The sequence below is a fragment of the Cherax quadricarinatus genome, chromosome 95 (genome assembly GCF_038502225.1).
Source record: "Cherax quadricarinatus isolate ZL_2023a chromosome 95, ASM3850222v1, whole genome shotgun sequence".
Classification (NCBI taxonomy): domain Eukaryota; kingdom Metazoa; phylum Arthropoda; class Malacostraca; order Decapoda; family Parastacidae; genus Cherax; species Cherax quadricarinatus.
The window spans coordinates 7,579,680-7,600,323 of record NC_091386.1 but is presented as its reverse complement, the minus strand read 5'-3'; the positions used below and the strand labels follow the sequence as shown (position 1 = coordinate 7,600,323).

Here is a 20,644-nt window from a genome sequence, read left to right as displayed (position 1 = left end):
AGTAACACATTGGAGTAACACATTGGAGTGATGTATAACCCACCACAGAACTGCAGGAGGCCAAGAGAGGAGTACGAAGAAAACAACAGGGTGATGGTGGACACACTGGCTGAGGTGGCAAGAAGAGCTCACTCGAGCAGAGCAAAGTTACTGGTAATGGGCGATTTTAACCACAGGGAGATCGACTGGGAAAACCTGGAGCCACATGGGGGTCCCGAAACATGGAGAGCCAAGATGATGGATGTGGTACTTGAAAACCTCATGCATCAACATGTCAGGGACACAACCAGAGAGAGAGGGGAGGATGAGCCAGCAAGACTGGATCTTGTGTTCACCCTGAGCAGTTCAGAAATTTAGGACATCACTTACGAGAGGCCCCTTGGAGCTAGCGATCACGTGGTTCTGAGTTTTGATTATATAGTAGAGTTACAAGTGGAGAAGGTAACAGGAACTGAAGGGGACAGGCCAAACTATAAAAGGGGGGACTACACAGGTATGAGAAACTTCCTGCAGGAGGTTCAGTGGGACAGAGAAATGGTAGGAAAATCAGTAAACGAGATGATGGAATATGTGGCAACAAAGTGCAAGGAGGCAGAGGAAAGTTTTGTTCCCAAGGGAAACAGAAAGAATAGGAAGACCAAAACGAGTCCTTGGTTTACCCGAAGGTGTAGGGAGGCAAAAACTAAGTGCAACAGAGAATGGAAAAGGTACAGGAGGCATAGGACCCAGGAAAACAAGGAGAATAGTAGAAGAGCCAGAAACGAGTATGCACAGATAAGGAGGGAGGCCCAGCGACAGTATGAAAACGACATAGCATCGAAAGTCAAATCTGACCCGAAACTGCTGTATAGCCACATTAGGAGGAAGACAACAGTCAAGGACCAGGTGATAAGGCTGAGGAAAGAAGGTGGAGAACTCACAAGAAACGATCAAGAGGTATGTGAGGAGCTCAACACGAGATTTAAGAACATAAGAACATAAGAACATAAGAACGAAGGAACACTGCAGAAGGCCTACTGGCCCATGCGAGGCAGGTCCAAGTCCCTACCGGCTTAAGCCAATGCACCCAACCTAGTCAGGTCAGGTCACATTGACTTAAGGGAGGAACACGGCAACCGACCTGTTAGCACAAGCTATCAGGTCTAACTCACACCCACCCACATCTACTCATGTATTTATCCAACCTATTTTTAAAGCTACACAACGTTCTGGCCTCTATAACGGTACTTGGGAGTTTGTTCCACTCATCCACAACTCTATTACCAAACCAGTACTTTCCTATATCCCTCCTGAATCTGAATTTTTCCAACTTAAAACCATTGCTGCGAGTCCTGTCTAGGCTAGATATTTTCAGCACACTATTTACATCCCCTTTATTTATTCCTGTCTTCCACTTATAAACCTCAATCATATCCCCCCTAATTCTACGTCTTTCTAGAGAGTGCAGTTTCAGGGCCCTTAGTCTATCCTCATAGGGAAGGTTTCTGATACATGGGATCATCTTTGTCATCCTCCTTTGTACATTTTCCAGAGAATTTATATCCATTCTGTAATACGGTGACCAAAACTGTGCAGCATAATCTAAATGAGGCCTAACCAAGGATGTATAGAGTTGAAGAACAACCTGAGGACTCCTATTATTTATGCTTCTTGATATGAAGCCAAGGATTCTATTAGCTTTATTGCGAACACTTATGCACTGTTGTCTTGGTTTCAGATTACTGCTAACCAGAACTCCTAAATCTTTTTCGCAATCCGTAATATTAAGATCTACATTATTTAGTTTATATGTGGCATGGTTATTGTCCTGTCCAACATTTAGAACTTTGCATTTGTCTATATTAAACTGCATCTGCCACTTCTCCGACCACTGCGTCAGTCTATTCAAATCTTCCTGGAGTGCTCGAATGTCCTCGTCAGAATGAATTCGACGGCCTATTTTGGTGTCATCGGCAAACTTGCCGATGTCGCTCTTTATGCCCTCATCTATGTCGTTTATGTAGATTGTGAACAGCAGGGGGCCCAACACTGACCCCTGTGGAACACCGCTCGTGACGCTTCCCCACTCTGATTTCTCCCCATTTATGCAAACTCTCTGCTGCCTATTTGTCAACCATGCCTCTATCCAGGAAAAAATTTCTCCTCCTATTCCATGTGCTTTAATTTTCCTCAATAGTCTCTGATGTGGGACCCTGTCAAAAGCCTTACTGAAGTCCATATACACAATATCATATTCATTACCATGATCTACCTCCTCAAATACCTTAGTGAAAAAAGTTAATAAATTCGTAAGGCAGGAACGCCCCTTTGTAAAACCATGCTGAGATTCGTTGATTAATTTATGCTTTTCAAGGTGGCTACGAACTGCCTCGGCAATTATTGATTCCATAAATTTTCCCACTATGGAGGTTAGGCTTATTGGTCTATAGTTCGAAGCTAAGGACCTGTCACCTGTTTTGAAAATAGGTATCACATTTGCCATTTTCCACTTATCTGGCACCATGCCAGTTTGTAGTGATATGTTGAAAAGATTAGCCAAAGGTGTGCTAAGCTCCTCTTTACATTCCTTTAGAACCCTTGCATACAGTTCATCAGGGCCTGGGGATTTGTTAGGTTTTAATTTATCTATTTGCCTAAGGACCATGTCACTTGTGACCCTAATAGTGCACAGTTTATTATCGTCCTGTTCTACATAATTTATCATTACTGGAATATCGCTGGTATCCTCCTGTGTAAAAACTGAGAGGAAGTATGTGTTAAAAATTCTACACATTTCCTTATCACTGTCAGTGAGCTGACCCGAGGAACTTTTGAGTGGGCCTATCTTGTCCCTGATCTTACTTCTGTATACCTGAAAGAATCCTTTTGGGTTAGTCTTCGATTCTCTTGCAACTTTAACCTCATAATCTCTTTTTGCTTTTCTAATTCCCTTTTTTATTTCTCTCTTTAACTGAATATATTTACACTAGAGACAGGAAGGACTATGGGGGGACAGACCAGATGGGGACCCCAGCAAGGAATACACCAACAAGTGTTGGACGACATACATACAGATGAGGAGGAGGTGAGGAAACTGCTAAGGGACATCGATACCTCAAAGGCAATGGGACCGGACAACATCTCCCCGTGGGTCCTTAGAGAGGGAGCAGATATGTTGTGCGTGCCACTTACCACAATCTTCAACACGTCCCTGGAAACTGGGCAACTGCCTGAGGTATGGAAGACGGCAAATGTAGTTCCCATTTTTAAAAAAGGAGACAGAAAAGAGGCACTAAACTATAGACCTGTGTCATTGACGTGTATAGTATGCAAAATTATGGAGAAGATTATCAGGAGGAGAGTGGTGGAGCACCTGGAACGGAACAAGAGTATAAATGCCAACCAGCACGGATTCACGGAAGGCAAATCCTGTGTCACAAACCTTCTGGAGTTTTATGATAAAATAACAGAAGTAAGACACGAGAGAGAGGGGTGGGTTGATTGCATCTTCTTGGACTGCAAGAAGGCCTTTGACACAGTTCCTCACAAGAGATTAGTGCAGAAGCTAGAGCATCAGGCGCATATAACAGGAAGGGCACTGCAATGGATCAGAGAATGCCTGACAGGGAGGCAACAACGAGTCATGGTACGTAATGATGTATCACAGTGGGCACCTGTGACGAGCGGGGTCCCACAGGGGTCGGTCCTAGGACCAGTGCTATTTTTGGTATATGTGAACGACATGATGGAAGGGTTAGACTCAGAAGTGTCCCTGTTTGCAGATGATGTGAAGTTAATGAGGAGAATTAAATCTGATGAGGACCAGGCAGGACTTCAAAGAGACCTGGACAGACTGGACACCTGGTCCAACAAATGGCTTCTCGAATTTAATCCTGCCAAATGCAAAGTCATGAAGATAGGGGAAGGGGACAGAAGACCACAGAGTATAGGCTAGGTGGCCAAAGACTGCAAACCTCACTCAAGGAGAAAGATCTTGGGGTGAGTATAACACTGAGCATGTCTCCGGAAACACACATCAACCAGATAACTGCTGCAGCATATGGGCACCTGGCAAACCTGAGAACAGCATTCCGATACCTTAGTAAGGAATCATTCAAGACACTGTACACCGTGTATGTCAGGCCCATACTGGAGTATGCAGCACCTGTTTGGAACCCGCACTTGATAAAGCACGTCAAGAAACTAGAGAAAGTACAAAGGTTTGCGACAAGGTTAGTTCCAGAGCTAAGGGGAATGTCCTATGAAGAAAGATTAAGGGAAATCGGCCTGACGACACTGGAGGACAGGAGGGTCAGGGGAGACATGATAACGACATATAAAATACTGTGTGGAATAGACAAGGTGGACAAAGACAGGATGTTCCAGGGAGGGGACACAGAAACAAGAGGCCACAATTGGAAGTTGAAGACACAAATGAGTCAGAGAGATAGTAGGAAGTATTTCTTCAGTCATAGAGTTGTAAGGCAGTGGAATAGCCTAGAAAATGACGTAGTGGAGGCAGGAACCATACACAGTTTTAAGACGAGGTTTGATAAAGCTCATGGAGCGGGGAGAGAGAGGGCCTAGTAGCAACCGGTGAAGAGGCGGGGCCAGGAGCTAAGACTCGACCCCTGCAACCACAAATAGGTGAGTACACTGGGACAGTGTACCAACACTAGGCCTACACACTGGGACAGTGTACCAACACTAGGCCTACACACCCATGGTAACACACTGGGACAGTGTACCAACACTAGGCCTACACACCCATGGTAACACACTGGGACAGTGTACCAACACTAGGCCTACACACCCATGGTAACACACTGGGACAGTGTACCAACACTAGGCCTACACACCCATGGTAACACACTGGGACAGTGTACCAACACTAGGCCTACACACCCATGGTAACACACTGGGACAGTGTACCAACACTAGGCCTACACACGCATGGTAACACACTGGGACAGTGTACCAACACTAGGCCTACACACTCATGGTAACACACTGGGACAGTGTACCAACACTAGGCCTACACACGCATGGTAACACACTGGGACAGTGTACCAACACTAGGCCTACACACCCATGGTAACACACTGGGACAGTGTACCAACACTAGGCCTACACACCCATGGTAACACACTGGGACAGTGTACCAACACTAGGCCTACACACCCATGGTAATACACTGGGACAGTGTACCAATACTAGGCCTACACACCCATGGTAACACACTGGGACAGTGTACCAACACTAGGCCTACACACCCATGGTAACACACTGGGACAGTGTACCAATACTAGGCCTACACACCCATGGTAACACACTGGGACAGTGTACCAACACTAGGCCTACACACCCATGGTAACACACTGGGGCAGTGTACCAACACTAGGCCTACACACCCATGGTAACACACTGGGGCAGTGTGCCAACACTAGGCCTACACACCCATGGTAACACACTGGGGCAGTGTACCAACACTAGGCCTACACACCTATGGTAACACACTGGGACAGTGTACCAACACTAGGCCTACACACCCATGGTAACACACTGGGACAGTGTACCAACACTAGGCCTACACACCCATGGTAACCCACTGGGGCAGTGTGCCAACACTAGGCCTACACACCCATGGTAACACACTGGGGCAGTGTACCAACACTAGGCCTACACACCCATGGTAACACACTGGGACAGTGTACCAACACTAGGCCTACACACCCATGGTAACACACTGGGACAGTGTACCAACACTTGTCATGTAGGGGGTAATGATTGAATAGGATATAAGTGGGGAATATGGGAGTAAGGGATTATGTAGGCAGGGGAGAGGCAGGCGAGGTGGTAGGAGTGAGATGATTAGCGGAGGTAGGTAGGTAACGACAGGTCAGTGGTGACCACAACTTCACCTCTCATTACTCTACCCACCACTCCACACTGCTCACCCTCTCACTACTTTAACTAAACATAAATAAAATGGAGAAAATAACGGGGACAGTGAATATTACTATTCTACTCAAACACAGTTTATTATTACGTCTTTGTACCATAATATATTTGGGAACAGATAAATGGGGTGGTACACATAAGCAGTGAGACAGGGAACACAATCAACTTGACCAAAATGAATGTAACTTACAATATAGCACAGAGGACAGTTCACTACAGGAACTAAGCCACAGGTCCCAAGACCTACACAGCACGAGTTCTGCGCCAAGCCAGTACTCTGCCCAATGCCTCCAACAGTCTCCTCCAGAGACTTCAGCAGCCTTCTCCCGAGCCCTGCACCCCAGCAGCAGCTCCGCTCGAAGTCTCTGCTCAGGAGCTCTGCATCCCAGCAGCAGCTCTGCTCGAATCTCTTGATCATGCTCTTCCTTGGGCTTTTATGGTGGTCCAAGCACCCTCCACAACCACGTGTACGACCTGACGCCTAGGTCTGAGGCGTCAAGAACAAAAGACCTCAGACGTGGGCGTGGCTACAAACGTCTGCCAAGGCAAGGTGTGACCATATAATTGGTTAAATTAGGTCTCCCCAGAGACCTCACAAGCCCAGCTGGACTACATCACATCCCCCTTTCTCCCCCAATTTAAAATATCTGAGAACTAGGACAATTTGTCCTAGTTATTAGACTATTTTAATCCTAATCCCTTAAATCTATTACAATACAAAGACAAAATTATACATAATACAATTATATTTCCCTCAACCTCCTCAACTACCACAAGGCAGCATAATCAGTACCCCTGGCAGTTGGCCAGCATAATAGTCGCTCTCTGGTGCAAAGCCTCCTTACCCGTCATTTCTCCTTAAACCTAAATATCGGGCTCCAGTGCCTTCCCTACTTCTACTAGAAATGCACTAGCCAATGCTAGTCACCCTCGCACGTTAACCATTGGGCCAAACCTCTCTAGGCTTCTATGGCGTGGAAAACTGCTCCAACGGGTTGCATTCTTTCAAGTAACTGCAACTGGACCACTTCACGACCACCAAGGTCGCATTTTCGGCACACTTCACATGCACACTACAACATCTGAAAATCGAGACAGGGCAGGCATCGCAGCTAAGACCCTCCATTATCCTATGCCACTACTAGGATTCACTGGCCTCATAAAACAAGGCGGCCATAATCACTGGACCGTTTTCAAGGTCACCTTATTTCACACAGGTAACACTAACACTTCTGGCAAGTCAAAGTAGGCTGGGGACATCTCACACTCTTAATTGTCTCTCATGGCTGGCAGGGCATCCCCGCATACCTGTCGCACAGGTCGACCAGCAAGGCAGGACACACCTCCATGCCGCCCTTGAAAGCAGGCTGGTCCCAGCAGCTGGAGTCCATCTCCGCGGCTCACGTCCTTCCGCATCTCCGAGGATGGCAACTCCTTCATAGTAGATTCTCCTGTCCTGGCACACCAGCCAGAATCCCTCACACACCACTGCAGCATCACCGCCATCTCCTCTTGAGCTAGGCAGCATCGCAGCATCACAGCACGGCCACAGCATATCCATCATCACAGCACGGCCGTATCACAGCAGCACATAGCACGGCCGTATCACAGCAGCACACAGCACGGCCACAGCATCGCAGCACGGCTACAGCATCGCAGCACGGTCCCAGCATCACAGCACGGCCGCAGCGTCTCAACATCACAGCACGGCCGCAGCATCTCAACATCACAGCAGCACACAGCACGGCCACAGCATTGCAGCACGGCTACAGCATCTCAGCACGGCCACAGCATAGCAGCACGGCTACAGCATCTCAGCAGCATCACAGCAGCCGACATCAGCAGTAGCAGGCTATGGTCAGTTGCTCGAGGTGAGGTGAGGTCACTTCAGGTCATCAACAGCAGGTGCGGTCACCCATCCCTGGCAACTGCGGGTAACTGGCGGTCCGTGGGTGATGGTCACAGAGGCTGGGTGACGCAGACAGACACCCACTACACTGGATGACAGACCAGGGCAGCAATACATCTACTGGGGCACATCAGCTGGGTGACTGGGCATATCAGCTGGGTGACTGGGCACATCAGGTGGACAGCAATCATAGGCAACTCTTCAATGGGTGACAGTTGTGGGTAAGTCTTCCAAGGCGGGCTGGGTGACTTCTCATTCCTCTGTAAATATTCAATTTCGGCCAGTAATTGCTTCCCCCAAAAGTCTCACTCAAACACTGATATTCTCCACCATTTATCTCAAACCAACAACCAACTCCACCAAATATAATAATACAACCAAGCAATTATTCAGACCCACTGTCAAGAAAAGGTCAATTAAGATCACTAGGATTATAATATTATAATAACACACAAAATCAAATGGTAGCAAATGGTAGCATATGTATAACCGAGCAGTCAAAAATAAGGCACATGGGACTGGTTCCTACTATAAAAATAAGAAGAACCACCACCGCTTAGACACCATGTCATGTAGGGGGGTAATGATTGAATAGGATATAAGTGGGGAATATGGGAGTAAGCGGAGGGAGTCAGTAGGTAGGGGACAGGCGAGGTGGTAGGAGTGAGGTATGCAGAGGTAGGTAGGTCCTGTGACAGGTCAGTGGTGACCACCACGACACTCTCATTAACTCTACAATACTCACTAACATATGCCTCACCCACTCTTCACTCATATATAAACATAATAAAATATAAGAAATATGAATAGCAAGTAACAGGGACAGTGAATATTACTATTCTACTCAAACACAGTTTATTATTACGTCTTTGTACCATAATATATTTGGGAACAGATAAATGGGGTGGTACACATAAGCAGTGAGACAGGGAACACAATCAACTTGACCAAAATGAATGTAACTTACAATATAGCACAGAGGACAGTTCACTACAGGAACTAAGCCACAGGTCCCAAGACCTACACAGCACGAGTTCTGCGCCAAGCCAGTACTCTGCCCAATGCCTCCAACAGTCTCCTCCAGAGACTTCAGCAGCCTTCTCCCGAGCCCTGCACCCCAGCAGCAGCTCCGCTCGAAGTCTCTGCTCAGGAGCTCTGCATCCCAGCAGCAGCTCTGCTCGAATCTCTTGATCATGCTCTTCCTTGGGCTTTTATGGTGGTCCAAGCACCCTCCACAACCACGTGTACGACCTGACGCCTAGGTCTGAGGCGTCAAGAACAAAAGACCTCAGACGTGGGCGTGGCTACAAACGTCTGCCAAGGCAAGGTGTGACCATATAATTGGTTAAATTAGGTCTCCCCAGAGACCTCACAAGCCCAGCTGGACTACATCACACACTAGGCCTACACACCCATGGTAACACACTGGGGCAGTGTACCAACACTAGGCCTACACACCCATGGTAACACACTGGGACAGTGTACCAACACTAGGTCTACACACGCATGGTAACACACTGGGACTGTGTACCAACACTAGGCCTACACACGCATGGTAACACACTGGGACAGTGTACCAACACTAGGCCTACACACCCATGGTAACACACTGGGACAGTGTACCAACACTAGGCCTACAGTGTATTATAATTTTTCAATTATACATTGTCAATTATAATTATACAGGGTAAACTATAATTGCAAGTTAAACTACGTTTCTCATTCAGTATAAAACTGAATGAGAAACGAGGAATTTTATGGTGAAAACGTTTCGCTTATCAGTGACGTCATCACTTCACAAGCTGTGAATTAATGGCTTCATTCTAGGGCGAAACATCTCCCCCATCAATGGCCAAAACCAGCATTCATTTTTCGCACATTTCGAATGCTGTTTAGAGAGGTAATATTACTCGCTGTGGCCCGTGGCCTCGTAGGCCAAGCTCTCGATTCACACGGTGGTGTCCGGGTTCGATTTCCGGCTAGGGATGAAACATTGGGTGTGTTTCCTTACACCGGTTGAGTAAGCTCACCCATCAGTAAAATAGGTACCTGGGTGTTAGTGGACTGGTGTGGGTCACATCCTGGGTGTTAGTGGACTGGTGTGGGTCACATCCTGGGTGTTAGTGGACTGGTGTGGGTCACATCCTGGGTGTTAGTGGACTGGTGTGGGTCACATCCTGGGTGTTAGTGGACTGGTGTGGGTCACATCCTGGGTGTTAGTGGACTGGTGTGGGTCACATCCTGGGACAAAACTGACATAATTTGCGGGAAATGCTGTACATAACAAGGGACTTTCTATATAGTAGTATGTCACTGATGTCAGCTATGGTCTGTATACCTTGTACATGTACTGGTATACCTTGTACATGTACTGGTATACCTTGTACTTGTACTGGTATACCTTGTACATGTACTGGCATACCTTGTACATGTACTGGTATACCTTGTACATGTACTGGTATACCTTGTACATGTACTGGTATACCTTGTACATGTACTGGTATACCTTGTACATGTACTGGTATACCTTGTACATGCACTGGTATACCTTGTACATGTACTGGTATACCTTGTACATGTACTGGTATACCTTGTACATGTACTGGTATACCTTGTACATGTACTGGTATACCTTGTACATGTACTGGTATACCTTGTACATGTACTGGTATACCTTGTACATGTACTGGTATACCTTGTACATGTACTGGTATACCTTGTACATGTACTGGTATACCTTGTACATGTACTGGTATACCTTGTACATGTACTGGTATACCTTGTACATGTACTGGTATACCTTGTACATGTACTGGTATACCTTGTACATGTACTGGTATACCTTGTACATGTACTGGTATACCTTGTACATGTACTGCTAGTAAATAATGATATTATTATTATTATTATTATTATTATTATTATTATTATTATTATTATTATTATTATTATTATTCGCCTGATTTTCGTAGTGAACGAGTCACAGTTAATTCCAGGTTTTTGCGTTTAAGAAACTACAATATACGTTTTGTAGGTAACAGCAGTGAACAAGTTGGATGAACAAGTTGGAAATAAGTCACTCTGTCTGACTTTTTTGGGTTATCCCAGGTTCTCTACACATATGCTGCTATGTATGATAATTCTATGTAACTGTATTTGTGTACCTGAATAAACTTACTTACTTACTTACTTACTTAACGCCTCAAACATCTCCGTACCGTCAACACGGTATTTATCACATGTATTAGTATACATACCTATTGTTTGTGTATAGTGTATGCGTGTTACGGTATGCGTAAACTTGATAATTATACAGTCCACGATGTTCGTTAACATTCATAATGGGTTGGACAAATATTTTTGTTAGTGGGTTTTGGTTTGAGAAGGACCTGCCTAATATGGGCCAGTAGGCCTCCTGCAGTGCTCCACCTTTCTTATGTTCTTATAATCCTGAAGGTAAAAGTATTTTTATACATATGTTGGACAAATGAATGTCTGTTGGAGGAAGGATTTTGGTGTCATATTCCTGGACTAGACCAGTGAGTCTCCTGCAGTGCTCCTACCATCTTGGACTAGGCCAGTGAGCCTCCTGCAGTGCTCCTACCATCCTGGACTAGACCAGTGAGCCTTCTGCAGTGCTCCTACCATCCTGCACTAGGCCAGTGAGCCTCCTGCAGTGCTCCTACCATCCTGGACTAGGCCAGTGAGCCTACTACAGTGCTTTTATCATCCTGGACTAGGCCAGTGAGCCTCCTGCAGTGCTCCTACATTCCTGGACTAGGCCAGTGAGCCTACTACAGTGCTCCTACCATTCTGGACTAGGCCAGTGAGCCTACTACAGTGCTTTTATCATCCTGGACTAGGCCAATGAGCCTACTGCAGTGCTCCTACATTCCTGGACTATGCCAGTGAGCCTCCTGCAGTGCTCCTACATTCCTGGATTAGGCCAGTGAGCCTCCTGTAGTGCTCCTACATTCCTGGACTAGACCAGTGAACCTCCTGCAGTGCTCCTACATTCCTGGACTAGACCAGTGAACCTCCTGCAGTGCTCCTACATTCCTGGACTAGACCAGTGAACCTCCTGCAGTGCTCCTACATTCCTGGACTAGACCAGTGAACCTCCTGCAGTGCTTCTACATTCCTGGACTAGACCATTGAACCTCCTGCAGTGCTCCTACATTCCTGGACTAGGCCAGTGAGCCTCCTGCAGTGCTCCTACATTCCTGGACTAGATCAGTGAGTCTCCTGCAGTACTCTTACATTCCTGGATTTACCAGTGAGCCTCCTGCAGTGCTTCCACATTCCTGGACTAGGCCAGTGAGCCTACTACAGTGCTCCTATATTCCTGGACTAGGCCAGTGAGCCTCCTGCAGTGCTCCTACATTCCTGAACTAGGCCAGTGAGCCTCCTGCAGTGCTCCTACAATCAAGGACTAGACCAGTGAACCTCCTGCAGTGCTCCTACATTCCTGGACTTACCAGTGAGCCTCCTGCAGTGCTCCTGCAATCATGGACTAGACCAGTGAGCCTCCTACAGTGCTCCTACATTCCTGAACTAGACCGGTGAGCCTACGACAGTGCTTCTTCATTCCTGGACTAGGCCAGTGAGCCTCCTGCAGTGCTCCTACATTCCTGGACTAGGCCAAATCATAAAAATCATTTGCCTCTACTCGTCCCTCTCTAACACTCTCACACACGCTTGCTGAAAGTCAAAGCCCCTCTCACGAAGAAAACCTGACTCACGAAATCGCAATGACACGATTACAACCAAACCTCCTTTACCTCCTCCCTTCACCTTTTCGTATTACGTCCCCTACCCCTTTTCCCCTCTACTATAGAGTTATACACCCTCCAAGTCATCTTATTTTGCTCTATCCTCTCTAAATTTCCGAAGTCTTGCTTATCTGGAGTTTATCTGGAGAGAGTTCCGGGGGTCAACGCCCCCGCGGCCCGGTCTGTGACCAGGCCTCCTTAGGTCAGTGTCCCAGGATGCGACCCACACCAGTCGACTAACACCCAGGTACCCATTTTACTGATGGGGAACATAGACAACAGGTGGAAAGAAACACGTCCAATGTTTCTACTCTGGCTGGGAATCGAACCCAGGCCCTCACCGTGTGAAGCGAGAGCGTTAACCACCAGGCCACCAGAGCCCTGCTTAGCCATTATATATATAAACACGTACGAAATATTAGTTTAATCGTAAACCATCAGAAGGAATTTCGTTCATACCGTAAAAAAAACGAAATGGCATATCTTACAATTTAGGTTATATTACGAAATTAATACCCAAACAGTAATCGTATTTAATAACAAACTTACAAATTACGAAGAATCATCCACTAATTTTGTCAGAAAACCTTTACTACAGAGACGAAAACATTAACGCAATAGCTTACCACAGCCGCCAGAGTCATCGTCGTCCCCGTCATAACTGTGCTCTGAAAAGAAAGAAAAATGAATGTACTTTTGCCTCAGGGTGTCTGGAATAAATGAAACTAGGATTTAGGATTTAATTCGGATTTATATACACAATGAGAGGTGTATATATAAGTGTAAATACAGTGAGAGAAGTACACCTCAGTGTATATCATATACACTAAGAGTGGTGCTTCTGTGTATACCATATACACTGACTGGTACTTCCGTGTATACAATATACACTGTGAGTGGTACGTCTGTGTATACTATATACACTGTGTATATCATATACACTATGAGTGATGATTCTCAGTGTATACCATATACACTGAGAGTGGTACATCTGTGTATACCATGTGGAGAAATTTTCTCCAGGAGGGGGGTATCAGCCCCCTTCAGCCCCTTTCAGCCCTGAGGGGCCCAGCCCTCTCAGAAGGGGCAAGCGTCTTGTTTACTGCTACAGTGAGTAATTGATCACAGATGCCGTACGAGTATGTGACGTGGTCAAGTGACCGCTGCTCCTTGCAGAGTGTTGCAGAGTGTATTTTAATAAGAGACAGTACATCTCTTACTTAGCAGGACAATTAAGGAAAATCCTGCTCCCACTTTGTTACCATAGTAAAGATAGTGGACATTGTTGTCTATGCTTAAGACAGCAAGAATCAAACATTCTGCTTTGCTTCATCGAGGAAGTGGCAAGGAAGCAAAAGTACTAGGTCAGCTTTTCTTTGTGCTGGAGGAGTGACTGCATGGGGCGCTGTGGCGTCTTCAGATTACTTTTGACTCTACTGATAGTGACACTGACGCCAGGATAACCAACAAAGAACACTGATCTGTGCGTTAGTGTGAACAAAGTATCTCATAAAACACAATAAACATTTAAGAGAAGTGTGATCAGCTTCTTCAGTGATAACATTGTGAACAATAAAGACAAATCTTGTGGAACATAGTGTACCAGTGTGCGTTTCCAAGACAATGGAAGACGTGGACATCCAAGGACACTTCAGCTTCTATCAAGTCACCGATACCTGTCGAAGGTGTGAAGAACACCATAGCTCACGCTACAAGAGCATGGTATGTTACGGATTTCTTGTAGTACGGGGGACTGCGCAGTTCTTGTGTCGCAAGGAGTTTGTAATCAACCTATAGTCGGCAGTAAGGTGCGGACTTTTGAGTCCACACAAGTAAGTTTGTCAGCAATCAGTGAATGAAATATGCTGACATAACACCCCCTAGGGGTAATTTATAATCTTACAAATTATAACTCTTTACAGCCCGTTGAGAGATGAGTCGACAGCTTCTAGACCTCGTCTGCAGGGGCGGCTGTGCAGGCGATGAGTTGTCTTTAAGTTAAGTTTTCACTGTTTAAACGTAGCTGATAACCCATTTATCAACATACTATATACACTGAGAGTGGTACTTCTGTGTATACCATATACACTGAGAGTGGTACTTCTGTGTATACCATATACACTGAGAGTGGTACTTCTGTGTATACCATATACACTGAGAGTGGTACTTCTGTGTATACCATATACACTGAGAGTGGTACTTCTGTGTATACCATATACACTGAGAGTGGTACTTCTGTGTATACCATATACACTGAGAGTGGTACTTCTGTGTATACCATATACACTGAGAGTGGTACTTCTGTGTATACCATATACACTGAGAGTGGTACTTCTGTGTATACCATATACACTGAGAGTGGTACTTCTGTGTATACCATATACACTGAGAGTGGTACTTCTGTGTATACCATATACACTGAGAGTGGTACTTCTGAGTATACCATATACACTGAGAGTGGTACTTCTGAGTATACCATATACACTGAAAGAAATTGAAATTTACTGGTTTTAAATAGGCAAGTACAAATAACCCTCTTAACTACCATGGTAGTTAATAGAACTAATGACTCACTTAACGACCTTTGAAATTAGTATTCCAGAATACAGATACCCAAATGTTCCGCAAATGTTCTCTAAACCATTTATCCAAACAATAGTCCTCTGAACATTGTAGTAAGACAAGAAGTGGGGAGTTTAAAAAGACATTTGTAAACACTCTAGTACACTGAACATTGTAGTAAGACAAGGAGTGGGGAGCTTAAAAAGACATTTGTAAACACTCTAGTCCTCTGAACATTGTAGTAAGACAAGGAGTTTACCTGGAGTTTACCTGGAGAGAGTTCCGGGGGTCAACGCCCCCGCGGCCCGGTCTGAGACCAGGCCTCCTGGTGGATCAGAGCCTGATCAACCAGGCTGTTGCTGCTGGCTGCACGCAAACCAACATACGAGCCACAGCCCGGCTGATCCGGAACTGACTTTAGGTGCTTGTCCAGTGCCAGCTTGAAGACTGCCAGGGGTCTGTTGGTAATCCCCCTTATGTGTGCTGGGAGGCAGTTGAACAGTCTCGGGCCCCTGACACTTATTGTATGGTCTCTTAACGTGCTAGTGACACCCCTGCTTTTCATTGGGGGGATGGTGCATCGTCTGCCAAGTCTTTTGCTTTCGTAGTGAGTGATTTTCGTGTGCAAGTTCGGTACTAGTCCCTCTAGGATTTTCCAGGTGTATATAATCATGTATCTCTCCCTCCTGCGTTCCAGGGAATACAGGTTTAGGAACCTCAAGCGCTCCCAATAATTGAGGTGTTTTATCTCCGTTATGCGCGCCGTGAAAGTTCTCTGTACATTTTCTAGGTCGGCAATTTCACCTGCCTTGAAAGGTGCTGTTAGTGTGCAGCAATATTCCAGCCTAGATAGAACAAGTGACCTGAAGAGTGTCATCATGGGCTTGGCCTCCCTAGTTTTGAAGGTTCTCATTATCCATCCTGTCATTTTTCTAGCAGATGCGATTGATACAATGTTATGGTCCTTGAAGGTGAGATCCTCCGACATGATCACTCCCAGGTCTTTGACGTTGGTGTTTCGCTCTATTTTGTGGCCAGAATTTGTTTTGTACTCTGATGAAGATTTAATTTCCTCATGTTTACCATATCTGAGTAATTGAAATTTCTCATCGTTGAACTTCATATTGTTTTCTGCAGCCCACTGAAAGATTTGGTTGATGTCTGCCTGGAGCTTTGCAGTGTCTGCAATGGAAGACACTGTCATGCAGATTCGGGTGTCATCTGCAAAGGAAGACACGGTGCTGTGGCTGACATCCTTGTCTATGTCGGATATAAGGATGAGGAACAAGATGGGAGCGAGTACTGTGCCTTGTGGAACAGAGCTTTTCACCGTAGCTGCCTCGGACTTTACTCTGTTGACGACTACTCTCTGTGTTCTGTTAGTGAGGAAATTATAGATCCATCGACCGACTTTTCCTGTTATTCCTTTAGCACGCATTTTGTGCGCTATTACGCCATGGTCACACTTGTCGAAGGCTTTTGCAAAGTCTGTATATATTACATCTGCATTCTTTTTGTCTTCTAGTGCATTTAGGACCTTGTCGTAGTGGTCCAATAGTTGAGACAGACAGGAGCGACCTGTTCTAAACCCATGTTGCCCTGGGTTGTGTAACTGATGGGTTTCTAGATGCGTGGTGATCTTGCTTCTTAGGACCCTTTCAAAGATTTTTATGATATGGGATGTTAGTGCTATTGGTCTGTAGTTCTTTGCTGTTGCTTTACTGCCCCCTTTGTGGAGTGGGGCTATGTCTGTTGCTTTTAATAACTGTGGGACGACCCCCGTGTCCATGCTCCCTCTCCATAGGATGGAAAAGGCTCGTGATAGGGGCTTCTTGCAGTTCTTGATGAACACAGAGTTCCATGAGTCTGGCCCTGGGGCAGAGTGCATGGGCATGTCATTTATCGCCTGTTCGAAGTCATTTGGCGTCAGGATAACATCGGATAGGCTTGTGTTAATCAAATTTTGTGGCTCTCTCATAAAAAATTCATTTTGATCTTCGACTCTCAGTCTGGTTAGCGGCTTGCTAAAAACTGAGTCATATTGGGACTTGAGTAGCTCACTCATTTCCTTGCTGTCATCTGTGTAGGACCCATCTTGTTTAAGTAGGGGCCCAATACTGGACGTTGTTCTCGATTTTGATTTGGCATAGGAGAAGAAATACTTTGGGTTTCTTTCGATTTCATTTATGGCTTTTAGTTCTTCCCGCGATTCCTGACTCCTAAAGGATTCTTTTAGCTTAAGTTCGATGCTTGCTATTTCTCTGACCAGTGTCTCCCTACGCATTTCAGATATATTGACCTCTTTTAGCCGCTCTGTTATTCTTTTCCGTCGCCTGTAAAGGGAGCGCCTGTCTCTTTCTGTTTTACATCTACTCCTCCTTTTTCTTAGAGGAATAAGCCTTGTGCATACATCGAGTGCCACCGAGTTAATCTGTTCTAGGCATAAGTTGGGGTCTGTGTTGCTTAGTATATCTTCCCAGCTTATATCGGTTAGGACTTGGTTTACTTGGTCCCACTTTATGTTTTTGTTATTGAAGTTGAATTTGGTGAATGCTCCCTCGTGACTAATCTCATTATGTCGGTCTGGGGCTCCGCGCATACATGACTGAACCTCAATTATGTTGTGATCTGTGTATATTGTTTTTGATATGGTGATATTTCTTATCAGATCATCATTGTTAGTGAAGATGAGGTCTAGTGTATTCTCCAGTCTAGTAGGCTCTATTATTTGCTGGTTTAAATTGAATTTTGTGCAGAGATTTAAAAGCTCGCGTGAGTGTGAGTTTTCATCAGAGCTGCCTCCTGGTGTTATTACTGCAACAATATTATTTGCTATATTCCTCCATTTTAGGTGCCTTAAGTTGAAATCCCCCAGGAGCAAGATGTTGGGTGCAGGAGCTGGAAGGTTTTCCAGACAGTGGTCAATTTTTAACAGCTGTTCCTGGAATTGCTGGGATGTTGCATCCGGAGGCTTGTAGACTATCACAATGACTAGGTTTTGGTTCTCGACCTTTACTGCTAAAACTTCCACTACATCATTTGAGGCATTTAGCAGTTCTGTGCAAACAAGTGACTCTGCAATGTACAGGCCAACCCCCCCCCCCCCTTTTGCCTGTTCACTCTGTCACATCTGTATAGGTTGTAACCTGGGATCCATATTTCGTTGTCCAAGTGATCCTTTATGTGGGTCTCAGTGAAAGCCGCGAACATTGCCTTTGCCTCTGCAAGCAGTCCACGGATGAAAGGTATTTTGTTGTTTGTTGCTGGCTTTAGACCCTGTATATTTGCAAAGAAGAATGCTATCGGACTGGTGGTATTGTTGGTACTGGGGGGGGATTTTTTTTCCGGCATTAGTATCTGTATCTGTTGGTTTGGAGTGGAGGCCATCGACTGTGGTTCCACTCCAGGAATGACTGGATTTGGTGTACGATTTCTGCCATTTCCTGCCAGTTTTTTTTCCTTCCTGGCACTAAAAAACCTCTCCCTCTTGAGTGGCTGTGGCTACCCAGGTTTTCCCATGGCCTGGATGTTTTGTATCTTTTTGTCCCCTTTAGATGGTATGCCTGGCAATTTAAGTTATAGCACAGTCTTTCCTGTACTGAAGAGGTACACAGTTCAGGGTGAAAAAGCTTACAGGAAGGGAGTTTGCATTTTCCTGTTGTCATATGGGCATGGCATTTCCTAGGGTGGTCATAGTTGCACGTCCCATCTGTTTTTCCAGATTTCCCATGTCTGCAGATACCAAGTGCATAGTATGTGCACAGGCTTGGTTTCCGTTTGCCTTGGGTTTCTGTGACTGTATTCCCTGTTGGTGCATGTTTCCCTGTCTTACTTCTATCCTCCCTAGCACCAACAATGGAGCTCCCACCAGTTGTTTTTGGTAATATATCCTCACTATTGCTAGTGGAGTCCTCTTGTTTGCTATTTCCTGCGGTATTTCTAGTTTGCAATATTGGTTTTATCTTATCTTTGACTACACTTGTTTCCCTACTATGGCTTCTGTCCCCTATGAGCTCATTTATATGTATTCCTTCCTGCGTATAATTCCCGGCTACCTGGACAAAATCTCCAGCTTCACCATTACTGTCTCCCAGGACAGCATCTCCAGCTTCCCCATTACTGTCTCCCAGGACAGCATCTCCAGCTTCACCATTACTGTCTCCCAGGACAGCACCTCCAGCTTCACCATTACTGTCTCCCAGGACAGCACCTCCAGCTTCCCCATTACTGTCTCCCAGGACAGCACTATCAGCCCCCCATTTACTGACTACCAGGACATCATCTCCAGCCTTACAGTTTCTGACTACATGGCCAGTATCAAGGGCAGTACCATTCAGCCCGGACTTTTTATGTTCCCATCTGTTGTAGAAAGCTTCCAGGTTTTCTATGAAAGCAGCTTTGATGTTGACCTCTTTTAATACCCTTGTGATTTTAGTCCACAGATTTATCTCATTTGGGCATACCCAAAAACACTTCCCTGTTTTAATACTGCTTGTAGCTAGTTCTTGGATATCTGCACAAGGGGCGTGACACCAATTTCCACAGAAATGACAATTTATGCATGTGGAAGCCCGTTTGTTTGACTGACCACAGACTACACACAGCTTCATAATGATTTGAATGGTTGATTTACTGCAATTCTACTAGCAACCTCTTGAATATTCTATTAATAACCTGCTAGGTGGTGCACAACGAAACCGTTTGAAACCAGTCCAGGGTTCGGACCAGTCAAGGGTTCGGACCAGTCAAGGGTTCGGAGTGGGGAGCTTAAAAAGACATTTATAAACACTCTAGTCCTCTGAACATTGTAGTAAGACAAGGAGTGGGGAGCTTAAAAAGACATTTGTAAACACTCTAGTCCACTGAACATTGTAGTAAGACAAGGAGTGGGGAGCTTAAAAAGACATTTGTAAACACTCTAGTCCACTGAACATTGTAGTAAGACAAGGAGTGGGGAGCTTAAAAAGACATTTGTAAACATACACAAATAACCCGCACATAAAAGAGAGAAGCTTACGACGACGTTTCGGTCCGACTTGGACCATTGACAAAGTCACACTAACCAGAGGTGGAGCAGGACGGCTATATATAGGCAGGAAGAGGTGGTGGTAGTAGTAGTAGTAGTAGTACAAGAATTGTATATAATACCGACAAGATGAAATTAAGACACATGCACAACACCCGGGCATCCCCATCGTAGACGTTTTGCCATCCAGCCAGCCACTGGATGGCGAAATGTCCACAACAAAGATAACCAGACGCCGCACGTGTGTCTTAATTTCATCAGTAGTTGTAGTAGTAGTAGTAGAAGAAGAAGAGGTAGTAGTAGTGGTAGTGGTAGAAGTGGGAAATAAGGAAGACGAGCCAGTCAAATACTAAGGAAGAAGAGCACTGCAAGAGAGCTAGATGCCCACAGAGGGAGAGCAAGCGCACAGAGGTGCGTGAAAGGGGAAGTGGTGAA

At 45.5% G+C, this 20,644-nt stretch overlaps 1 protein-coding gene across 2 annotated transcripts in view; it reads right to left on the bottom strand.

Annotated features, from left to right (window-relative positions):
• The window catches only part of LOC138855453 (transmembrane protein 272-like), a gene marked incomplete at its 5' end in the record, with an annotated part of 77,756 nt that overhangs the window by 35,487 nt on the left and 21,625 nt on the right, over nt 1-20,644 (bottom strand). For both annotated transcript variants that reach the window (XM_070104923.1, XM_070104924.1), the window contains 1 exon segment: nt 13,248-13,289. In XM_070104923.1, the coding sequence (XP_069961024.1) occupies nt 13,248-13,289 (42 nt within the window).